The following is a 17057-nucleotide window of genomic DNA, read 5'->3' on the forward strand; positions in this document are numbered from 1 at the left end:
CTGTTTCCTGGTTATTGAGATTCTGAGATGCTTGGACCTTCCAAAATTCTGAGATGGTATGTTTCTAATGTTCTGTGGTTCTAAGAGTCTTTGCTCACTGAGGATTTCTGTCATACGGGCTCTGCTTCCTATGTCCTTTGCCCTCTACTTCTCCCAACCCCAGGGCCTGGGAACTAGGGCAGTGGGTGGAGGAAGCCAGGCTGCTGCCTGGTTGTGGCCCACATTCGGAGCTGGCTGTGGCAGCCCAGGGCCCCAGAGCCAGGCTGGAACCAGGATACCAGCCAGCCTCCAGGCCCCAGGCCTGTGTCATCTGAGTGCCTGTGGCCAGGGCCACTAGGGCAGGCACCAATACTGCCCCTCCAAGTGGAGATGGAGCAGGACTGACTCTGCTAAGGGCTGGAGGAGCAGGGAGACTGGGAGAGCCTCCTCCAGGCTTGCAGGGCAGAAGAGTCCCAGGCCCAGCTCTGCCCCAACACACTGTGTGACTTTGGCCAAGTCTTGGAGCATCCTGTGGACTGTCCTGTGTACCATGGGGAGATAGACAGTCTTGGAGACCTTCAGCTCCAGGGTCAGGCTGGTGGGCTGGCCAGGGCTAGTGGGAAGCAAAAAGCAACCACTGGCTGGAATTAAGCACCCCTTTTATTAGCACAAAATATCACCAACCCAGCAACCCCAGGGCCCGAGAATAAGTTAAGGCACAGAGCAGGGAGGGGGCGACTTTTGCAGGCCCGAGGCCCGCATGCCCCAAACTTCTTGAGCAAACTCCCCAGGGGACTGGGGGCTCGAGGGTCCCGGAGGGACTTTTCCCTTGAGGGCCCCAGGGGCGCCCTCTAGGGGCGCGAGGAGGCCGCACCGGGCCTCTCAGAGCCTACGCTGGATCCCGCCGACCGCCGGCAGCTCACTTCTCGAAGTAGGGCAGGTAGAAGAACTGGAAGCCCCGGTGTCCCTTCACCGCACAGTAGATGAAGATCACGTGGTAGACTGCAGGGCGGGGTCTGTCAGCGCCGGGGCCCCGCCCCGCCCCGCCCCGCCCCGCCCCGCCCGCGCCCGGCGCCCACTCGCACCTCCCGGGACCAACAACAGGAAGCCAGGCACGAAGAAGATGGCGCTGGAGACACCTGCGGGATGGGAGGAGGGCCGGGTCAGGGCAGGGAGGCTCCCGGGCGGGACTGCGGGGTCACTGCCTGGGCAAGTTTCACTCTCCGAGGTAAAAGGGGCCGTTTCCTGCCGGGGGGGGGGGTTGCTGAGTGCTGGGGAGGTGTAAGGGCTTGCCAAAGACTCCTGAGCACAGGAGGGGAGTGAGCGCTGCCTGCGGGGGTTGGAGGGGGCACTCACCTGGCGAGGGGGCCACCTCCAGTCCCACGGCGATCAGGATCAGCACTGCACATAGACGAAGCCGCGAAGGTGAGGGAAGGAGCAGGGGGGCAGTGGCAGGTGGCAGGGTGGGGACCTTCACCCGCAACCCCCAACATAGCTTAGGCCTGAGGAATGGTGTCCCCCACCTGAGCTGAAGGTCCCCTGGGCAGAGAACCACCCAGGCTCACCAAGCTCTGTGCTTCCAGAGCAGGGCACCTGGCAGGCCCTGGGAAAAGTCTGTGAAAGGAGAGATTTTTGTCTGCTTCTTGGTGTGGCCTTTTCATCAATCAACAAACATTTAATGGAGCAACTGCTGAGTGCCTGGTACTGGGAATCCCATGGGGGGAAGGCAGATGAGGTCCCTGCGTCCATGGCCCTTCCCTAGTGGAGCAACTGACAAGAACCTCCCTGGTGATCAGGCAGCACAGGAGCCTGGGAGATCGTGGAGGGCTTCTTGGAGGCACTAGTATCTAAGCTGAGCAGAGACAGCAGCAGCAGTAGCAGTTACCATTTAGTGACCACTTACCAGGTACTGCCAGGCACTGAGCTGAGTGTGTTATATGAGATGCCTTATTTAATTGTCACCTTGACTAAATCAAACAGGTATTATCATCCCCATTTCACAGAAGAGGGAACTGAGGCATAGAGAGGCAGTAACTTGCCCAGGGCTGCATTTGGAAGGTGGAGGTGATCTGACTCCAGAGGCTTTGCTATGGGCATCTCACAGGCAGAGAGGGAGAGGAGGAGTATTCTGGATAAAGGGAATAGCCTGGCAAAGGCCCAGCGTCTGGAGGGAACTTGGGGCTTTCTAGGAACTTCCAGCTTTTGGCGAGACTGGAGAGGCAAGAGTCCAGGCTTGAGGAGTTTGGCAGGGCTTGTAAGCCCTAGGGAGGGATGCAGAATTTGGCTGAGGACAGTGGGCACTGGGGAAGTTGGGGAGGTCATGGCTGGATCAATTTTTCAGACCCAGAGAGAGTCCTGGGTCCCCAGTTAGAGGATGGGATGGGGGGAAGAGGGGAGCTGGGCTCTGCAGCAAGGGGGTGTGGTACAGCACAGAGCACCTCAAAAAGGGTGGGATGGGGCTGAAACTCACTCCCTGTACCCTGGCTTAGGGCTTTGGGCTCTGTCCACGCGGAGGAGGCATCTATTTCTAATTCTTACAAAGGCTCTTTATGGGTCTGTGGTGGCCCACAGGCCTGGCAATGTCACTGATGTGGGTTTAACTCCCAGCTCATCTACTTCTCAGCTGTGACCCTTCACCTGCCTGAGTCTGTGTCCTTATTTTTGAACTGGGAGGGAGGGTAGTGATGCTTGCCCTGTCGGGTGTTGAGATAAGGCATGTGGCCGGTGTGACCCGTGGCCAGCACGCAGTAGGTGTTGGGGAAGCAGTGGTTCCCTCTCCTGCCCACAGACATCCAGAGCTGAGGTGAGGATGCTGCCCAGCTTTCTGGCCAAGGAACTTTGACCTTCCTGGAGGAGGAAGGGCAGCTGCCACAGTTGGCCCTCCTCATGAGCTCCTCTTGATCCCAACCCTAGATCCCTTCTGGGGACCCTGACTCCTCAGCCCTATATAAAGAGGAGCGTGGGAGTCAGAAAACATCTGGCTGTGGTTCTGCCTGCTCTGGGCCTCAGTTTCCCCATCTGAGTGTTGGGGGTGGGAGATAGGTCCTGGTCAGCTCTCAGACTCCACAGAAGGGGGAGTGACAGGTGCCCTGTGGATCTGGCTGGCAGGGCGCTCTGCAGCCCCGGCTGTGGGGCCAGGCATATCTCTGAGCACCCGCCCCTACATAAGTTCTGGGCTGTGGCCCAACCTCTCACTTGCTGCGTGACTTCTATAAGGATGGAAAATAAGCCTGCCCGGCCCCTGGCTCGAAGTAGAATAAATGGTAGCTGTTACTCTCTGTTCTCTGATAAACAGGCTAAAAAACAAACAAAAACCCAAAAACAAAAACCAAAAAGGAAAGGAAACGTTTGGAGCACTGAACCAGGTTCCATTTTCAACTATGTCTGACTTCTTGGCTGTGCAACCTGGAGGCTGGACCTGCTCCTCTCAAGGCCTCAGTTTCCTCACCTGTAAAATGGGGTGGGGTCATGGCAGCCAGCTGCCTCCTCAGGATGCTAGGAGGCTGAGTGTGCCAGGGGGCACACAGAGCCTGAAGAAGAGAAGGGTGGATCCCCCCATGGGGGTAGGCAGGATATACAGGGGGCCCTCAGGGGCACTCACCCAGCCCCAGCAGTAGGAGCAGGAAGGAGGCTAGCACTACCCGGCGGTTCTTCTGGATCAAAGGGTGTTGAGTCCAGCTGGATGGCAGGAGAGCAGGGTGGGTGTGAAAGAGGTGGTAGTGGGCTCAGCCCCTCCTGTCACTTTTCCCAACCCGGAGAGCTGAGGGGGACTCGCCAGGGCTGCCTGTGCTGGGGCCGAGGCCACAGGTGGTATGAGCAGGACAGGGTCTCACCTGCAGCAGGCATTGTAGGAGCGCTGAGTGCTGCTGCTGATGGTGCTAAAGGACCACTGGGAGCTGCGGATGGATGTTTGGCCAGAATCCCTGCAGGACAAGTGGGCCCAGTGAGGGGGGAAGAGGAGGTGAGGAAGGGGACCCTTCGGGAATGAGGATGTGGTGGGGGATGGTGCAGGGACTCGGGCTGGGTGTTCCTGCAGGATAGGGGACACTGAGAAAGGACAGGGATGAAGATGAATTCAAGGGCTGGGAGTTTCTGCAGGATAAAGAGCCTGGTGGGGGTGAGTGGGTGAGGCTGGCACTAGGGTAGGGTGCAGGACAGAGGACCCCATGTAGAGGTCCCTTGTAGACAGGATGGGAGAGAACTGAGTGAGGTGAGGTGGAGGAGTGAGCAGGGCCCTGGAGACAGGAGCAGAGGCATGGGGCTAGGAGTATGGCTTGGGTCCCCACCTGGCCCTGACCTGGTGCTGACTCCCCCATCCGGCTCTGGAGATGCCTGGGCTCCATCTTCATCGTTTTCCAGGTTCTATTCCAGAACACAGGGCTTAGGGGTTACTGAGTTCAGGTCCTTCCTCCCCTCTCATGGAGAGGAGGAAGGTGAGCCCACACAGCTGGCTGCCTGGCTGCCTGACAGCTGCTCACCTGGCCCTCCGCCCTCCCCGCAGAACAGGTTTGATGATTCACAGAAACTGAAACCCAGGTAGGAGGTGGGTGCTGGGGGCTTTGGCAGGGAGGAGCCGGCAGGGGCTGGTTGAGGGCTCCCAGCGGGGGTCCCAGAGCCAGGAGATCTCCCAAGATTGGGAGTCAGGGTGCAGTTGTCAGGATGGTATTTCAGGGGCCCAGGATAGAGTCTCTGGATTTGGGGTGCCAGGGAAGGACAGGCCAGTGATTTCCAGGTTTGAGGCAAAGGAATCTGGACTAATTTTCCAAGAAAAGGATCCTAGAGTTGGTGGATGTCCTCTGGGAAAAGGGGGACTTCCAGTTTAGTGGGAGTTGAATCATAGGCAAGGACTCATCATGTGAGCGGGGTCCTCCAGCTTAAAGGGGAAGGATGGGGTGGGGACTTCCAGCACAAAAGACGGGGTACTGGTTCCTGTTAGATCATCTGGCCTGGGACTCAGAGGGCTGCTTCTGAGTGTGGACTAAGTCTGGTTCAGGTACAGAAGAGCTCCCCTACCCTCTGGGGTAAGAGGAGGGAGGGTCAGTACCCAGAATCGGTGGACTCCAGGTTGGGATCTCCAGCTAAGGGTGGGGGCCGAGCTCCCAGGTCTGGACTCTGGGCTCTCCAGTGGTGACTGGGGACCAAAATCAGAGCTGAGAGGGTCTTGGAAGGGACACAGATCAGTGGCCACGTCCGGGGGGCGGTCTCCCGCTCCGGCTGAGGCCTCTAGTCAGATTCTTCCAAGTTGGGGTTCTCTAGGGTCCGCCCCAGCCAGGCAGGGTGAGGTGGGCCGGGCCGTTCACCTGGTAGCGCAGCCGGGACTGCTTGTCCTCGTCGGCCACCTCGAACCGGGCCCGGCGCTCGAAATGCAGCGGCCCAAAGCGGGCGACTCCGCTGGACTCAGGCCCAGGGCCCGCGTCCTCCAGGGACAGCTCGAAGGCATCATCGATGCTGAATTGGGGCCGGGAGGCGCTCATGGCCCCGGCCCGCTCAGGCGCCCTGCGCTGTCGCCATCTGAGCCAGCCAGCCCCGCGTCGCCGCGGCCCCGCCCATGCGCGCAGGCCCCGCCCCGTCGTCTAGGTTGCTCGACGGTCCGGCGCCCAGGCCAAGGCCCCGCCCCTACGTGACGGCCCCGCCCCCGCCCGCCCTCAGCAGGGCAGAGCTGCCGAGCGCCGAGCAGACTAGTGGACTGGGCGCTTCTCCTCCGGACCGAGCTGGGCTCGCAGCGCCGCCCAGCGGCCGCCCCGGCGAGAGACAGCGGGGGCTGCTCTCGGAAGCTACGCCTGCGTCTGTGCAAGGGGCATGGAGGGGCTGCCAGGCGCAGGCTCCCCGGCCGGAGATGGAGCGTTCTGCATCCCAGCCCGCTCTTCGAGTGCCTTGGTGACTCCTGGCAACTGTTCCCCACCCTCCCTCACCACAGCCCTGCACGGGAGGGGTACTCCTACCACCTTGCTGGTGTGGAAACAGGCTCAGAGAGCTTATGTGGTTTGTACTCTCCCCAAATTCAGTCTCCACGCAGCAGCCTAAGTGGTCTTTTAAAGCATATCTGACCCTTTTCCCTGCGTGTTAGTCTTAAATTAAAAAAAATTTTTTTTGAAGTATGCTGCCAAGTCACTACTCTGCATAAAACCACCTATTGGTTTCCCATTGTGGTTAGAATATCTGAAGTCTTAATTAAGGTCCACAAATTTCTGAATGCCCTGGTCCCTGCCTCTCTCTCCCCTGCCTCCCTCTCCCAATCTCATCAAGTCCCTCTCTGTCCGTCTTTCAGCTCACTCAGCCACAGGCCAAGCTCGTTCCCATCTCAGGGTCTTTGTACGTGCTGTTTTCTATGCCTGGAAAGCACTGGATCTTGCTCTTTCATCAGCGGGGTCACCTCTCAGAGAAGCCATTCCTGACTAAGCAATCTGAAGTCAGTTTCACATCACACAGCACCTACTTAAAGTTATTTCCCACTGTCTTATTCACCATTGTGTCCACAGTGCCCAGCACAGTGTTTGACACTAAATAGATCCCCAGCAAATATTTGTGAAAGATGTGAACAAGTGCTTTGCCCAAATCCCTGCAAGTGGTAGAACTGGGATTTGAATCCAGGTTCAGCTACCTCTAGGGGTACTCATCCTCCTCCATCTCTCCACCCCACTTCATTTTATGACCTCATGTACAGAGTTGAGTCAATCCTGCTTCTCAGTTTGTGACACATCTTCACTATGAACAAGGCCTCCTGAATTATGTTAATTCATCTTCCTCCTTTCCCCATTTTTCCTCCTCCCCCCTCTCTTTCACTGGGACCCACTTCAGTGGGCTCAGCATCCTTGAATCTTGCCTGGCCTTCTACTGCACATGGCACTGGCTCGTTTGTGGATGTTTGCAATTTACAAATATGGCGTCGTGTATAATACTCATTCTGTTGTTTGCATTTTTACACTCAACACTGTTTTCCACATTCATCTCATTTTTTGCTTCTACTAGCTGCATGTGGTTGTGCATGTTGAGCATCCAGCTCTTTTATTATGCACCCCTCAGTGATGCACACTTAGCTTGGCCTCAGTGCCCCATCGCACGTGTTGCTGCTGTGAACATCTTCACACCATCCGTTTATGGTACGTGCCATGGATGGTCTCCTGAGTGGTTGTACAAATTTGTACACCCACCACGCAGGTTCTGGTTTTCTCTTAAGTATTCGGTATTCCAGCTTTTTAATGGCTTGCCAATCTGATGACTCTAAAGGGGTGGCTCGTTTTCATCTGAGTTCTCTGTTGATGGGAGAATGTGAACAGCTCTTCATGCTCTGGTGGTCCTTTTTCTGTGGATTGTTCAAAGCCTTTGTCCATTTTTTTTTCTATTGGGTTTCTAGCCCTTCTCCCTTCTGATTTGTATGTCTATACATATCTAAGTATTAATCCTTTGCAGGGTTTGATGTTGCATATAATTCCTCCTTGTCAGTCTTTGTCTCACTCTGTCTAAGGTACCCTTAGTTAAAGAAAAGCTCTCATTTTTATATAGTCAAATCCATTAGGTTTGTGCTCTTTGAATCTTGTTTGAAGTCTTTCCTCACTCTGAGGTTACAAAGATATTCTCCAACATCTATTCTACTGGCCTGATAGTTTTACTATCTAGAAAAGGCTTGCAACAAAATAGTTCACTGACTCTGGAGCCAAGCTGCCTGTACTGGAATTCCCGACTTCTCCTCACTACCTTTGGGATCTTGGAAAACCAGGACTAGGGTGAGGGGAATGAAGAAGTCCCCTTGGGTGAAAAATTTAAGGGGACACCATAAAACTCAGTAAGCAAGATCAATATCTTAATGCATTATTTTAAAAAATTATTTGATATAAGGCAAAAATCCATGATGAACAAAATACCAATTTTTAAAAATAAAAAAAGGATTCAACCTTGCATGACACCTCACTCCAGTCCTGGCCTTGCTTGAGCAAGTTACACAATCTTCCTGTGCCTCAGTTTCCTCATTTGTCAGATGGAGGTAATAATAGTGTTTCCCTCACAGCATTAATTTAGGATTAAATGAGTTAATACATAGTAAGGAGCATAACACAGTGCCTGGCATATATTAAGTACTTGATCAATGTTAGGTATTATTACAATTCAAAAGATCCTTAACCCTATGGTTTGTACCTTTGAAAGTGGTGCAAGAAAAGACCTAGATTTCAAGGTAGAGTGAACCAGTTTCCTCAGCACTATCTACCAAATAATCAGTTTTTTCTTCCTCTGAACAGTGGTGGCACTTTTATCACATACCAAGTATATTGTTGTTAACATAAATATCTTTGTTAAGCTCTCTTTTGGTTCCTTTGGTCCGCTTGACTAATTGTCAGCCAGTATCATGTGCTTTTTATTACTGAGGTTTGCAGTGTGGTTTAAGATGGCAGGGCAAGTCCCCTGCTTTGGTCATCTTTTTCAAACTTGATCTAGTCTTTCATGGACCTTTATTCCTTTACAGAACTTTGACAAAAATCTTCAACAATCCTCCCAACTTTCACGGGGATTTCATTTACTTTCTAGATTAATTTCAGGAGAAATCACAGCTTTAAATGTTAAACTGTTCTAGTCATTAACGAGGTATGTTACTTCAGTTATATCTTCTTCTATATCCTTAAAAGTTTTTTTTTCTCCAAAAAGTTCTGGGCTGTGTTTTTATTTCCTAAATACTTTTAGTTTTTATTGTTGTTGTGAATGGTACCTTATTTTCTACTGCATTATTGGGTGGGTTATGGACAGTGTTAAGAGTGTTATTAATTTTTGGTAGCTTATTTTATATCTCTGTAACATTGCTGAACTCTCTAATTTGTTAAAATAGTCTATAGATTCTGTTGGATTTTCTATGTAGATATAATCACTCTCATTTCTTTTTCTTGTTTTTTTGCTTTGACCAGTGCTTCTAATACTTTGCTAAACAGCATTACCAATGGAGAGCATTCTTTAGTTTGTTCCTGATCTTGAAGGGAATGTCAATACTTACTCCATCATACTTAATTGCACATGACTTTTGGCAACCTGAGAAAGTTGTTCTTTTTTCCTAACTGTGAGTTTTTGTCATAGTCACACAACTTCATTAAATGCTTTTTCTGCATATTTTGAAATAACCATTTGACTTTTCTTTTTTAGTTCCCTGATGTGATGAATTAAATAGTGGATGTTTCTAATATGAAACCATTCTTACATTCTTGGAATGAGCTCTACTTGATCTTGATGCTTATTTCTTTTGAGAAAAAAATTCAAAATTTTAATTGTGGTAAAATACACATAACATAGAATTTACTGTCTAAACATTTTTAAATGCATAGTTCAGTAGTATTAATTATATTCACATTGTTGTACATCCAATCTCCAGTTTTTCATCCTGCAAACTGAAACTATATATCCATTACACAACAATGCTTCACTTCCCCCCTCCCCAAAGTCAACTACCATTCAACTTTGTCTCTATGAATTTGACTACTCTAGGTACCTCATATAAATGGAATCATATAGTATCTTTTTGTGAATGATGTTCATTAGCATTATTGATGCGTTTTTATATATACTAGTGGCTTCAACTAGCTTAACATTCTCTTAGGATTTTCCACACCTATATTTATTAGTAAAATGGGTGTATACTTTTCTTGCCTTATGGTATTCTTATCTGGTTCAGGATCAATATTAAACAAGCCTCATAAAATGTTGGTTGGCTTTCCCTCTTTTACCATTTTCTGGAACAATTTTGTAAGACAGACTGTTGCTTCAAAATTTGGCAGAACTTGCCTGTAAAACTTCCTGTGTGGGTAAAAAACAAAAGCATAGACAAATAAAGCGTGGTTCCTTTTCACCCCCGAGGTTCCACCTCTCTCAGGGGACTTGTGGGAAATGTACCAGTCTAAGTATCTGAAGCACTTAGCATGTGGGTCAAAGGAGACAGACAATATCCTTCGCAGTTATGGGGATGAGATGAAGACAGCCCACGCGCCCCAAGACACTTCCTGTGTTCAGTTACCTAAAACCTGGAAAGTGGGAGAGGAAGACTCATGGTAGCTGTTTTTCACAGCTCGTTTCCAGAGGCGGAGAGAAAGGTTGTTTTAGCCTCCTAAGTACCTCACTTCTAGCATTCGTGTATTCCCTAATATTCACGGGCACCTACTATGTGCCAGACACCATGGAGGGTTCCGTGGTGACAACACACCCACGCGGGACTCCACAAGGGGCTGTCATTCCTTTGGGGAGTTTACAGTTCCCACAGGAATAGTGAAACCCTCTTTCCCCTCCTTCTTACTCCTAGTTTTATTTCTTTTTTTTTAGTGGGAAAAATCCAGGGTGCAAAAGTCATGACTACTGTGCTGGATATGCTAAAAGAAAAGCCCAGAAAGGAATACACAGATATAGGAGTTTTTTGGTTTTTTTCCCCAAACTTTGGGGGGGAGATCAGTGAGTCTATTTATTTATTACTAGCTTTTTTTTTTTCTGTTTTTTTTAATGTAGGTGCTGGGGATTGGACCCAGGACCTGCTGCATGCTAAGCATGCGCGCTACCACTTGAGCTACAACCTCCCGTCGCAAACATAGTAGTTTCAAGCGGTGGCTTTACGGATGGGCTCCCCCCGCCCCATGCTAGTTCTATAATGCTGTGACACTTCTTCTACAACTTTAAATAGACTGGCAGAAGGCCACGTTGGAGGGCCCAGTCCAAATCAAATCAATGACACAAACGCTAGAGCCGCCCCCGCCGGGCCGACTCCGGCCGCGTCTCTCTGACAGGCCCCAGTCACTCCCCTCCCCTAGAAAGTCTCAGGCCCCGCCCCTGGCCAGACACGCACACTCAGCCGCCGCGCAGAGAGCCAACAATCGTCCGCTTCCGCGTTCGGGTCGTTTTCGCCGTCTGCCCTTAGCCAAAATGGCGTCAGCTCGGAAGTTGCCGAAGCAGGTCCGGAAGCTGCCGAGCGAATCCGGAAGTTGCCGAAAGAGAGCAGCGGGGAAGGAGGATGGCGCATATCATCGCAAGACTCCGGGAGGACGGGATCCAAAAGCGTGTGATACAGGAGGGCCGAGGAGAGCTGCCTGACTTTCACGATGGAACCAAGGTTCGTGTTTACTCACCTCTCTTTAACCCCTCCGCCGCGAGCGGTGCGCATGCGAGGCGGGAGGAGGCGGGAGGAGGCCTTAGGCGAGAGATTGCGCATGCCCAGATAGTAGTGGTCGCTGACCCTACCGCGCACATGCTGAGCTCGACGCTGATTGGTCTGCATTTAAATAGAGGGTGAATTCGGACGCGCCTGCCCCGCCCCCTGACTTGGCTGTCTGGCCGCATTGGGCGTGGTGGCCGGCAGTTATCATTAAACAGGTTGCAGGAGGTGGGTAGGGGTTTGACCTCATTGCTTGCACAGACCCAGCGCTGGAGAAGACCCGAAACCCGAAACCCGGGTCCTGGGGAGGGCCTCGGGACTGGGGAGAGGCCCCCCGATTGCAAGGTTCAAGATCTTTTATAGATGGAAGGGCCTTCTGAAAACATAGACGGACTCCCATTGTTGAGATGGGAAAACTGAGGGTCTGGAATGCGCAAATCTACAGAACAGGCCCAGAGGTCAGGTCTGCCAGACCAGAACCCTTTGGCAGCGTTCCGACTGCTCTACGTGGCATTGCTCGGGACAGAAAAAGTCTGGGAAGTAAAGAGCCTCACATCTTCCTCCTTTGTACATCCAGGCCCCCAGCTCCAGCCTTTCTGGCCCCTTCCCCCAATCAGTGTACATCTCCAGGTTTCCCTGCTTTTGCTCATGCAGTGCCCTCCACCGGGAGTGCCTTTCCCAGTTGCCACTTGTCTGTAGAGTAAGGAACTTTATGGGGGCAGGCCCTGTGCCTAGCAGAGCAGTCACAACGGACATGCATATTGAGCAAATGACTAAAGATCCTGGCTGGGGAAACCAAAAGTAAGAGCTACTCTGAATGAGGGCATGTTCCCTGACCAGAACTATGCCAAGATCAGGCAGGTAAAGATCCTAGCCAGGCCCAGTGTCAGTGCTGTGAGGGCAGAGGGGAGCTGCGTAGCTCTGGTGATCAGTGATCCTAAGAGGGATCCTTTCCGAGATGAGAGAACGGATGTGGATGTGGTGGATTCACCTGTGGGCTGGAGGGTTGGTGGACTTGAAGGAGTTCCTAGCAAGGGAGCTCCTGGAGGGAACAGACACCAGATGGAGAAAACACTGTAAAAATAGCAAAGATCTGTGAACAATGACAGAAAGAATAGGGACAGGTAAATTAAATAACCAGTCACTGATGGTGATTGAATGCTCACAGGAGCACCGTGCTAAATGCTTCATATTTTTATTTTCTGTCATTCTTGCAATGTTGGGTAGCTACTATTGTTGACTCCATTTCACTGATGCGGAAACAGAGTTCAGAGGAGGGGTGGGGAAGACTGTGGGCTCCTCTAACCATATCCTGTCGAGCGTTCAGTCTTTAGACCTTCTCTCTCTTCACTCACCCTAAGCTGATCTCATACAGGCTCATCTCTTTAAAAAAAAAACTCCCCATGTCTGGACTCCCAAATGGATAGCTACTTCTCCCTTAATTTTGATATCTGGCTCCCTACTCACCATCTCCACCTGGATGTCTGGTTGGCAATTTAAATTTAACCTGTTCCACTCAAGCCTTCCCCATCTCAGTTAAGGGCAGCCCCGGGCCTTCTGGTTGTTCAGGCCCCAAACCTCCCAGTCTCTGCTGCTCCTCTCCTTACATCCCACAGCAGCTCCTTAAAATACACCCAGAATCTGACCAGTTCTCACCACTTCTCACCACTTCTCCCCTTACCAGTCTGGTCCAGGCTGCCGCTGTCTCTCCCTTGGCGTATTGCAGTAACCTCCTAAGTCACCTTCCTGCTTCTGTCCTCACCCCCCTCCAACCTGTTCTCATCCCAGCAGCAGCAGAACCCAGCAGAATCAGGAAATGTCCCTCTACTTAGAGCCACCCAGTGGCTCCCATCTCAGAGTGAAAAAACAAAGTCCTCACCACGGTCTGCAGGCCCTTTTGGGTCCATCCCTGCCGACCTGGTGACCTCATGATGCATACTCCCCACCCCCAACCCCCCCACTACACTGGCCTCTTGCTTCGTGAGCACACCACACACTCTCCCTCTGCAAGGCTTTTGCACTTGCTGTTCTTCTGGCCTAGAAAATTCCCACCCCTTTCTATCCCAGCACCTGTCTGGCTTGCTTCTCCCTTACTCCCTTCAGATCTGTGCTTAGACGTTCCCTTCGCAGAGAGCACCCCCCCAAGCCCCCAGAAACTCGCCCTGCCTTACCTGCTGCATTTTGTTTTCTGAGCCTTAGCACTTACTCCACCCACGTAGCACATTGTTTTGGGTGAGGCCCGTCTCTTTCCTCTACAAGTTCCATGTGCGTGCCATGGGGGCAGGGACTTTTGTCTGTCTTGCTCACTGCTGGGCCTGGCACAGAGCTCAGGTATGTAGTAAGTGCTCAGTAAATATTTATTGAAAGAATGGAGCCAGACTGCTTGGGCTCCCATCTCAGCCTGTTCATCCACTAGCCGTGTGACTTGGGCCCCTTACTTCCCTTTCTGTGACAGTTTCCTCACCTGGGTGGCATGGTGAAGCCACGTCAGGTGGTGACCCCTGGGTAAGACCTGTCCCTTGTGCCACCTGCAGACTGAGAGCTGGGCTTGTCCTGGGGGGATAGGTGAGGGCTGTACCATTGCCTGATCCCATATGTGACCCTCAGGCCACCTTCCACTACCGGACTCTGCACAGTGACAAGGAAGGCACCGTGCTGGATGACAGCCGGGTGCGTGGCAAGCCCATGGAGCTCATCATCGGCAAGAAGTTCAAGCTGCCCGTGTGGGAGACCATCGTGTGCACCATGCGTGAGGGGGAGATCGCTCAGTTCTACTGCGACGTCAAGGTACCCAATGTCCCGCGCCTCCCTGCAGTCTGTCCGGCCAGGCCCGATTCCCCATCCCAGGGCCTCTGGCCTGGCTAGGTCACCACCAACTCCCTCCAGGGTACCACACCCCCAGGACACTGGCGTCCTGGCCTCTATTTTGCCTTTTCCTCTCCATTAACCAGACTGCAGCCAGGGGACTGATTCTAGAATGCAATGACCCATACAACTCCTTGCTTCAAACCTCTATGGCTCCTGGTCACTGTCGGGCAAAAGCATAAGCTATAGATGGTCACGTGGCCCTGCAGGTCTCCCCCTGCCACTCACCTCCCTGCTTTTCTATCCCCTTCTTGGCCAAGATCCTCCCTCATTCTTCAAAGTGAATTCCTGGGTTGCCACCCCCAGGAAGCCTTCTGTGACTACTGGTGGTGCACCCTCCTCTGGGTCCTCCAACCCCTCATGCTCCGCATAGCCAGGATCTGGTCCTCTGTGTCTAGGCTACTTCAGGGCAGGGATTGGGCCTGTTTACCTTAGCTTCACAATGCCCAGTGTGGGCCAGCCCAGAGCCAAGACCCAGGACGCATCTGTTGGCTGGATGAACGTTAGCTGAGCAGGCAACAGAGTCAGTGGGAGGGGCTGGTTAGACTGGGGTGGGGGTAGTCTGGCTCCCACCATCCCAGCAGATGTTCCTTGTGAAAGGTCAGAAGCTAGGTCCCCTATGCCTGAGGGTCTCCGCTGAATGTTTTAAAATTGCTGCCCTGAACCCAGTTCTGAGATGGACCCTGAAAGGAGTTGGGGTGGGGCAGGAAAGAAGAGACACTAGGAACAGAATGTGCAGGGACCCCAGTAATGGTGAGGAGTCCAGCTTGCGGGCTGCAACCCTGGGAAGAGGAGAAAGAGATAAGAATTCCACTGGGTTTGTAAGGACAGGGGAGACAGGTTGACAGTGGGAGTGTGTTTGTGTGGGAGGTGGAGGGGTAGGTGTTTGACTTGGTTTGGTGGCCAGAAAGGGTGGCAAGAGTGAGGCCTGAACTGAATATGGGGCTGGGAGGCCGGAGTAGTCCTGATGGGAAAGCTCTCCTGTCTTTCTGTGGAGTGGGGCCTGAGTCAGTTGCTGCCCCTCTCTGGGCCTCAGTGTCCTTTCTTACATGGTGATGGGCAGGGGGCTGGGACTCCTGGGCCCACGCTGACAGAGCACCTGGTGCCCACTTACTCTCCTGCAGCATGTGGTCCTGTATCCCCTGGTGGCCAAGAGTCTACGCAACATCGCAGCCGGCAAGGACCCCCTGGAGGGCCAGCGGCACTGCTGCGGCATCGCCCAGATGCACGAGCACAATTCCCTGGGCCATGCTGATCTGGACGCCCTGCAGCGCAACCCCCAGCCTCTCATCTTCAACATCGAGATGCTTAAGGTGAGGGGCCACCAAGCCCCAGACACCTTGACAAAACCACCACCACCCAGCTTCACAGTGGGTGCTGGCCCTGCCTGCCTGCCCAGAGCTGGTGGGCTCAGTGACTGTGGGTTGTTGGGACAGGATGGGTGCAAGGACACCTGTGTGGAACCGCTGGCAGTGCCTATGGATCTTCTCCTCAGGCCCCTCCCCTTCCTTCAGGTCTCTGTGAGAGCAGGGATGTTCACCATCTTGTTGAACCTGGCACAGTGCTGGGCACATAGGAGATGTCCTGGGCCCGGCCAGCCCAGAGGCTGCTCAGGTCTGCAGCTGGGGAGGCTGTGGCACTCACCCCGACTTGGCCTCCATCTCGGCAGGTGGAGAACCCTGGCACATACCAGCAGGACCCGTGGGCAATGACGGATGAGGAGAAGGCAAAGGCAGTGCCTGTCATCCATCAGGAGGGCAACCGGCTGTACCGCGAGGGCCACGTGAAGGAGGCTGCCGTCAAGTACTACGACGCCATCGCCTGCCTCAAGAACCTTCAGATGAAGGTGCTGCCTGGAGGCTGCAGTGGGTGAGCGGAGGTGGGGAGGTGGGGGCCGGGGGGCCCAGGTTTCAGTATCTTTTGTCCTCTCCCTGCCCCATGCCTCCAGGAACAGCCTGGGTCCCCTGACTGGATCCAGCTGGATCATCAGATCACACCGCTGCTGCTCAACTACTGTCAGTGCAAGCTGGTGGCCCAAGAGTATTACGAAGTGCTGGACCACTGCTCCTCCATCCTCAATAAGTATGATGGTGAGCATGGGGCACTGGGCCGCCAGGGCGGGCCAGTGGGTGGTCAGGCGAGCAGTCTGTTCTGTCACCAGTGGGCACTGGGGCACAAGGCAGAGCCTTTAGTATCACTTGCATTCTGAGCTCCCACAGGAGCTCAGACCAAATCTCTCCCACCCAGGCAGGGCCATGGGCTGTGTTGTGCCAGTGAGGTATCAGGGGCATCACGGGGCTTGGGGGTGGGGTTGGCATCCTCAAGTCAGGAGGGCTTTGTCCTATGATGGGTGCCTGGTGTCAGAAGTCAGTCTGGAAGCTGGCTGGTCCCACCTCATGCCCTGGTGTGCATGTTGCCCACTGATACCCCCTGCAGACAACGTCAAGGCCTACTTCAAACGGGGCAAGGCGCACGCGGCGGTGTGGAATGCCCAAGAGGCCCAGGCTGACTTTGCCAAGGTGCTGGAGCTGGACCCCGCCCTGGCGCCCGTTGTGAGCCGTGAGCTGCGGGCCCTCGAGGCACGGATCCGGCAGAAGGATGAGGAGGACAAGGCCCGTTTCCGGGGCATCTTCTCCCACTGATGGGGTCCTGCCTGGCCCGGCCACCCTGCCTAGCCCACTGCTGCTGTCGCCAGTTCGCCCGCCCCAACTCTACCATGCTTCTCTGTATATAAAAGCCTTATTTATCTCTCTGTGTCTGGGCCCACTGAGCTGATCCATGGGGAGAGCCGGGGTCATCACCTCACTTTTCCTGGTACTTGGGTGGCTTTGAGAGGCAGAGGATTGGGGTTCTAATCCCAGCTCCCCTTTCACCAGCTTGGAGACCTCTCTGGGCCTCAGCAACCCTAAGAGAGAAATGAGGAGGATGATCTTGTCACAAAGGAAGTGTTTTTTGCTGCCCATGGCTGAGGCTTCTGGGAGCTTTCAGTCTTAAGATGGAGTCAAAGGAAGCTCAAGCCAGGAGGCTGTGTCCGGGTGAGGTGGGCTCCCAGTGCAGCCCTCCCTGCTCTCATCCCATGGTCCCATGGGCTCAGCTTCTGGGA

General features: G+C 53.3%; 2 protein-coding genes across 7 annotated transcripts; one reads left to right on the forward strand and one right to left on the reverse strand.

Moving 5' to 3' along the window:
* Positions 1-621: 621 nt before the first annotated feature.
* On the reverse strand, positions 622-6008 carry TMEM134 (transmembrane protein 134). 5 transcript variants are annotated; one of them, XM_032489986.1, is made up of 7 exons: positions 5280-5973; positions 4277-4341; positions 3813-3902; positions 3581-3657; positions 1336-1380; positions 1065-1118; positions 622-981 (listed from the first exon to the last, which is right to left on the reverse strand). In XM_032489986.1, the coding sequence occupies exons 1-7, from the start codon at positions 5451-5453 to the stop codon at positions 899-901; spliced, it is 588 nt and encodes a 195-aa protein (XP_032345877.1). In that variant the 5' UTR covers positions 5454-5973; the 3' UTR covers positions 622-898. The 5 variants fall into 5 exon arrangements, with proteins under 5 accessions (XP_032345877.1, XP_032345879.1, XP_032345880.1 ...); XM_032489988.1 differs by lacking the exon at positions 3581-3657 and having other exon boundaries at positions 4266-4341; positions 5280-6004; XM_032489989.1 differs by lacking the exon at positions 4277-4341 and having other exon boundaries at positions 5280-5997.
* A 4881-nt stretch (positions 6009-10889) lies between these two features.
* Positions 10890-16710, forward strand: AIP (aryl hydrocarbon receptor interacting protein). Of its 2 annotated transcripts, none has more exons than XM_032489985.1 (6): positions 10890-11047; positions 13697-13876; positions 15079-15267; positions 15624-15800; positions 15903-16044; positions 16378-16710. In XM_032489985.1, the coding sequence occupies exons 1-6, from the start codon at positions 10949-10951 to the stop codon at positions 16461-16463; spliced, it is 873 nt and encodes a 290-aa protein (XP_032345876.1). In that variant the 5' UTR covers positions 10890-10948; the 3' UTR covers positions 16464-16710. The 2 variants fall into 2 exon arrangements, with proteins under 2 accessions (XP_032345876.1, XP_006176048.1); XM_006175986.3 differs by having other exon boundaries at positions 16391-16710.
* Positions 16711-17057: the final 347 nt, after the last annotated feature.

This window comes from Camelus ferus, chromosome 10, assembly GCF_009834535.1.
Source record: "Camelus ferus isolate YT-003-E chromosome 10, BCGSAC_Cfer_1.0, whole genome shotgun sequence".
NCBI lineage: Eukaryota > Metazoa > Chordata > Mammalia > Artiodactyla > Camelidae > Camelus > Camelus ferus.

Bases quoted from the DNA above. Each gene is read 5' to 3' on its own strand.
- TMEM134 (XM_032489986.1), bottom strand. From the start codon at position 5,453: ATGAGCGCCTCCCGGCCCCAATTCAGCATCGATGATGCCTTCGAGCTG. The intron at 4,342-5,279 runs GTGAACGGCCCG...GTTCTGGAATAG, and splicing joins AGTCCCGGCTGCGCTACCAG to AACCTGGAAAACGATGAAGA. The intron at 1,119-1,335 runs GTGAGTGCCCCC...CCCATCCCGCAG, and splicing joins GGAGGTGGCCCCCTCGCCAG to GTGTCTCCAGCGCCATCTTC.
- AIP (XM_006175986.3), top strand. From the start codon at position 10,949: ATGGCGCATATCATCGCAAGACTCCGGGAGGACGGGATCCAAAAGCGT. The intron at 15,268-15,623 runs GTGAGGGGCCAC...CCATCTCGGCAG, and splicing joins TCAACATCGAGATGCTTAAG to GTGGAGAACCCTGGCACATA. The intron at 15,801-15,902 runs GTGCTGCCTGGA...CCATGCCTCCAG, and splicing joins TCAAGAACCTTCAGATGAAG to GAACAGCCTGGGTCCCCTGA.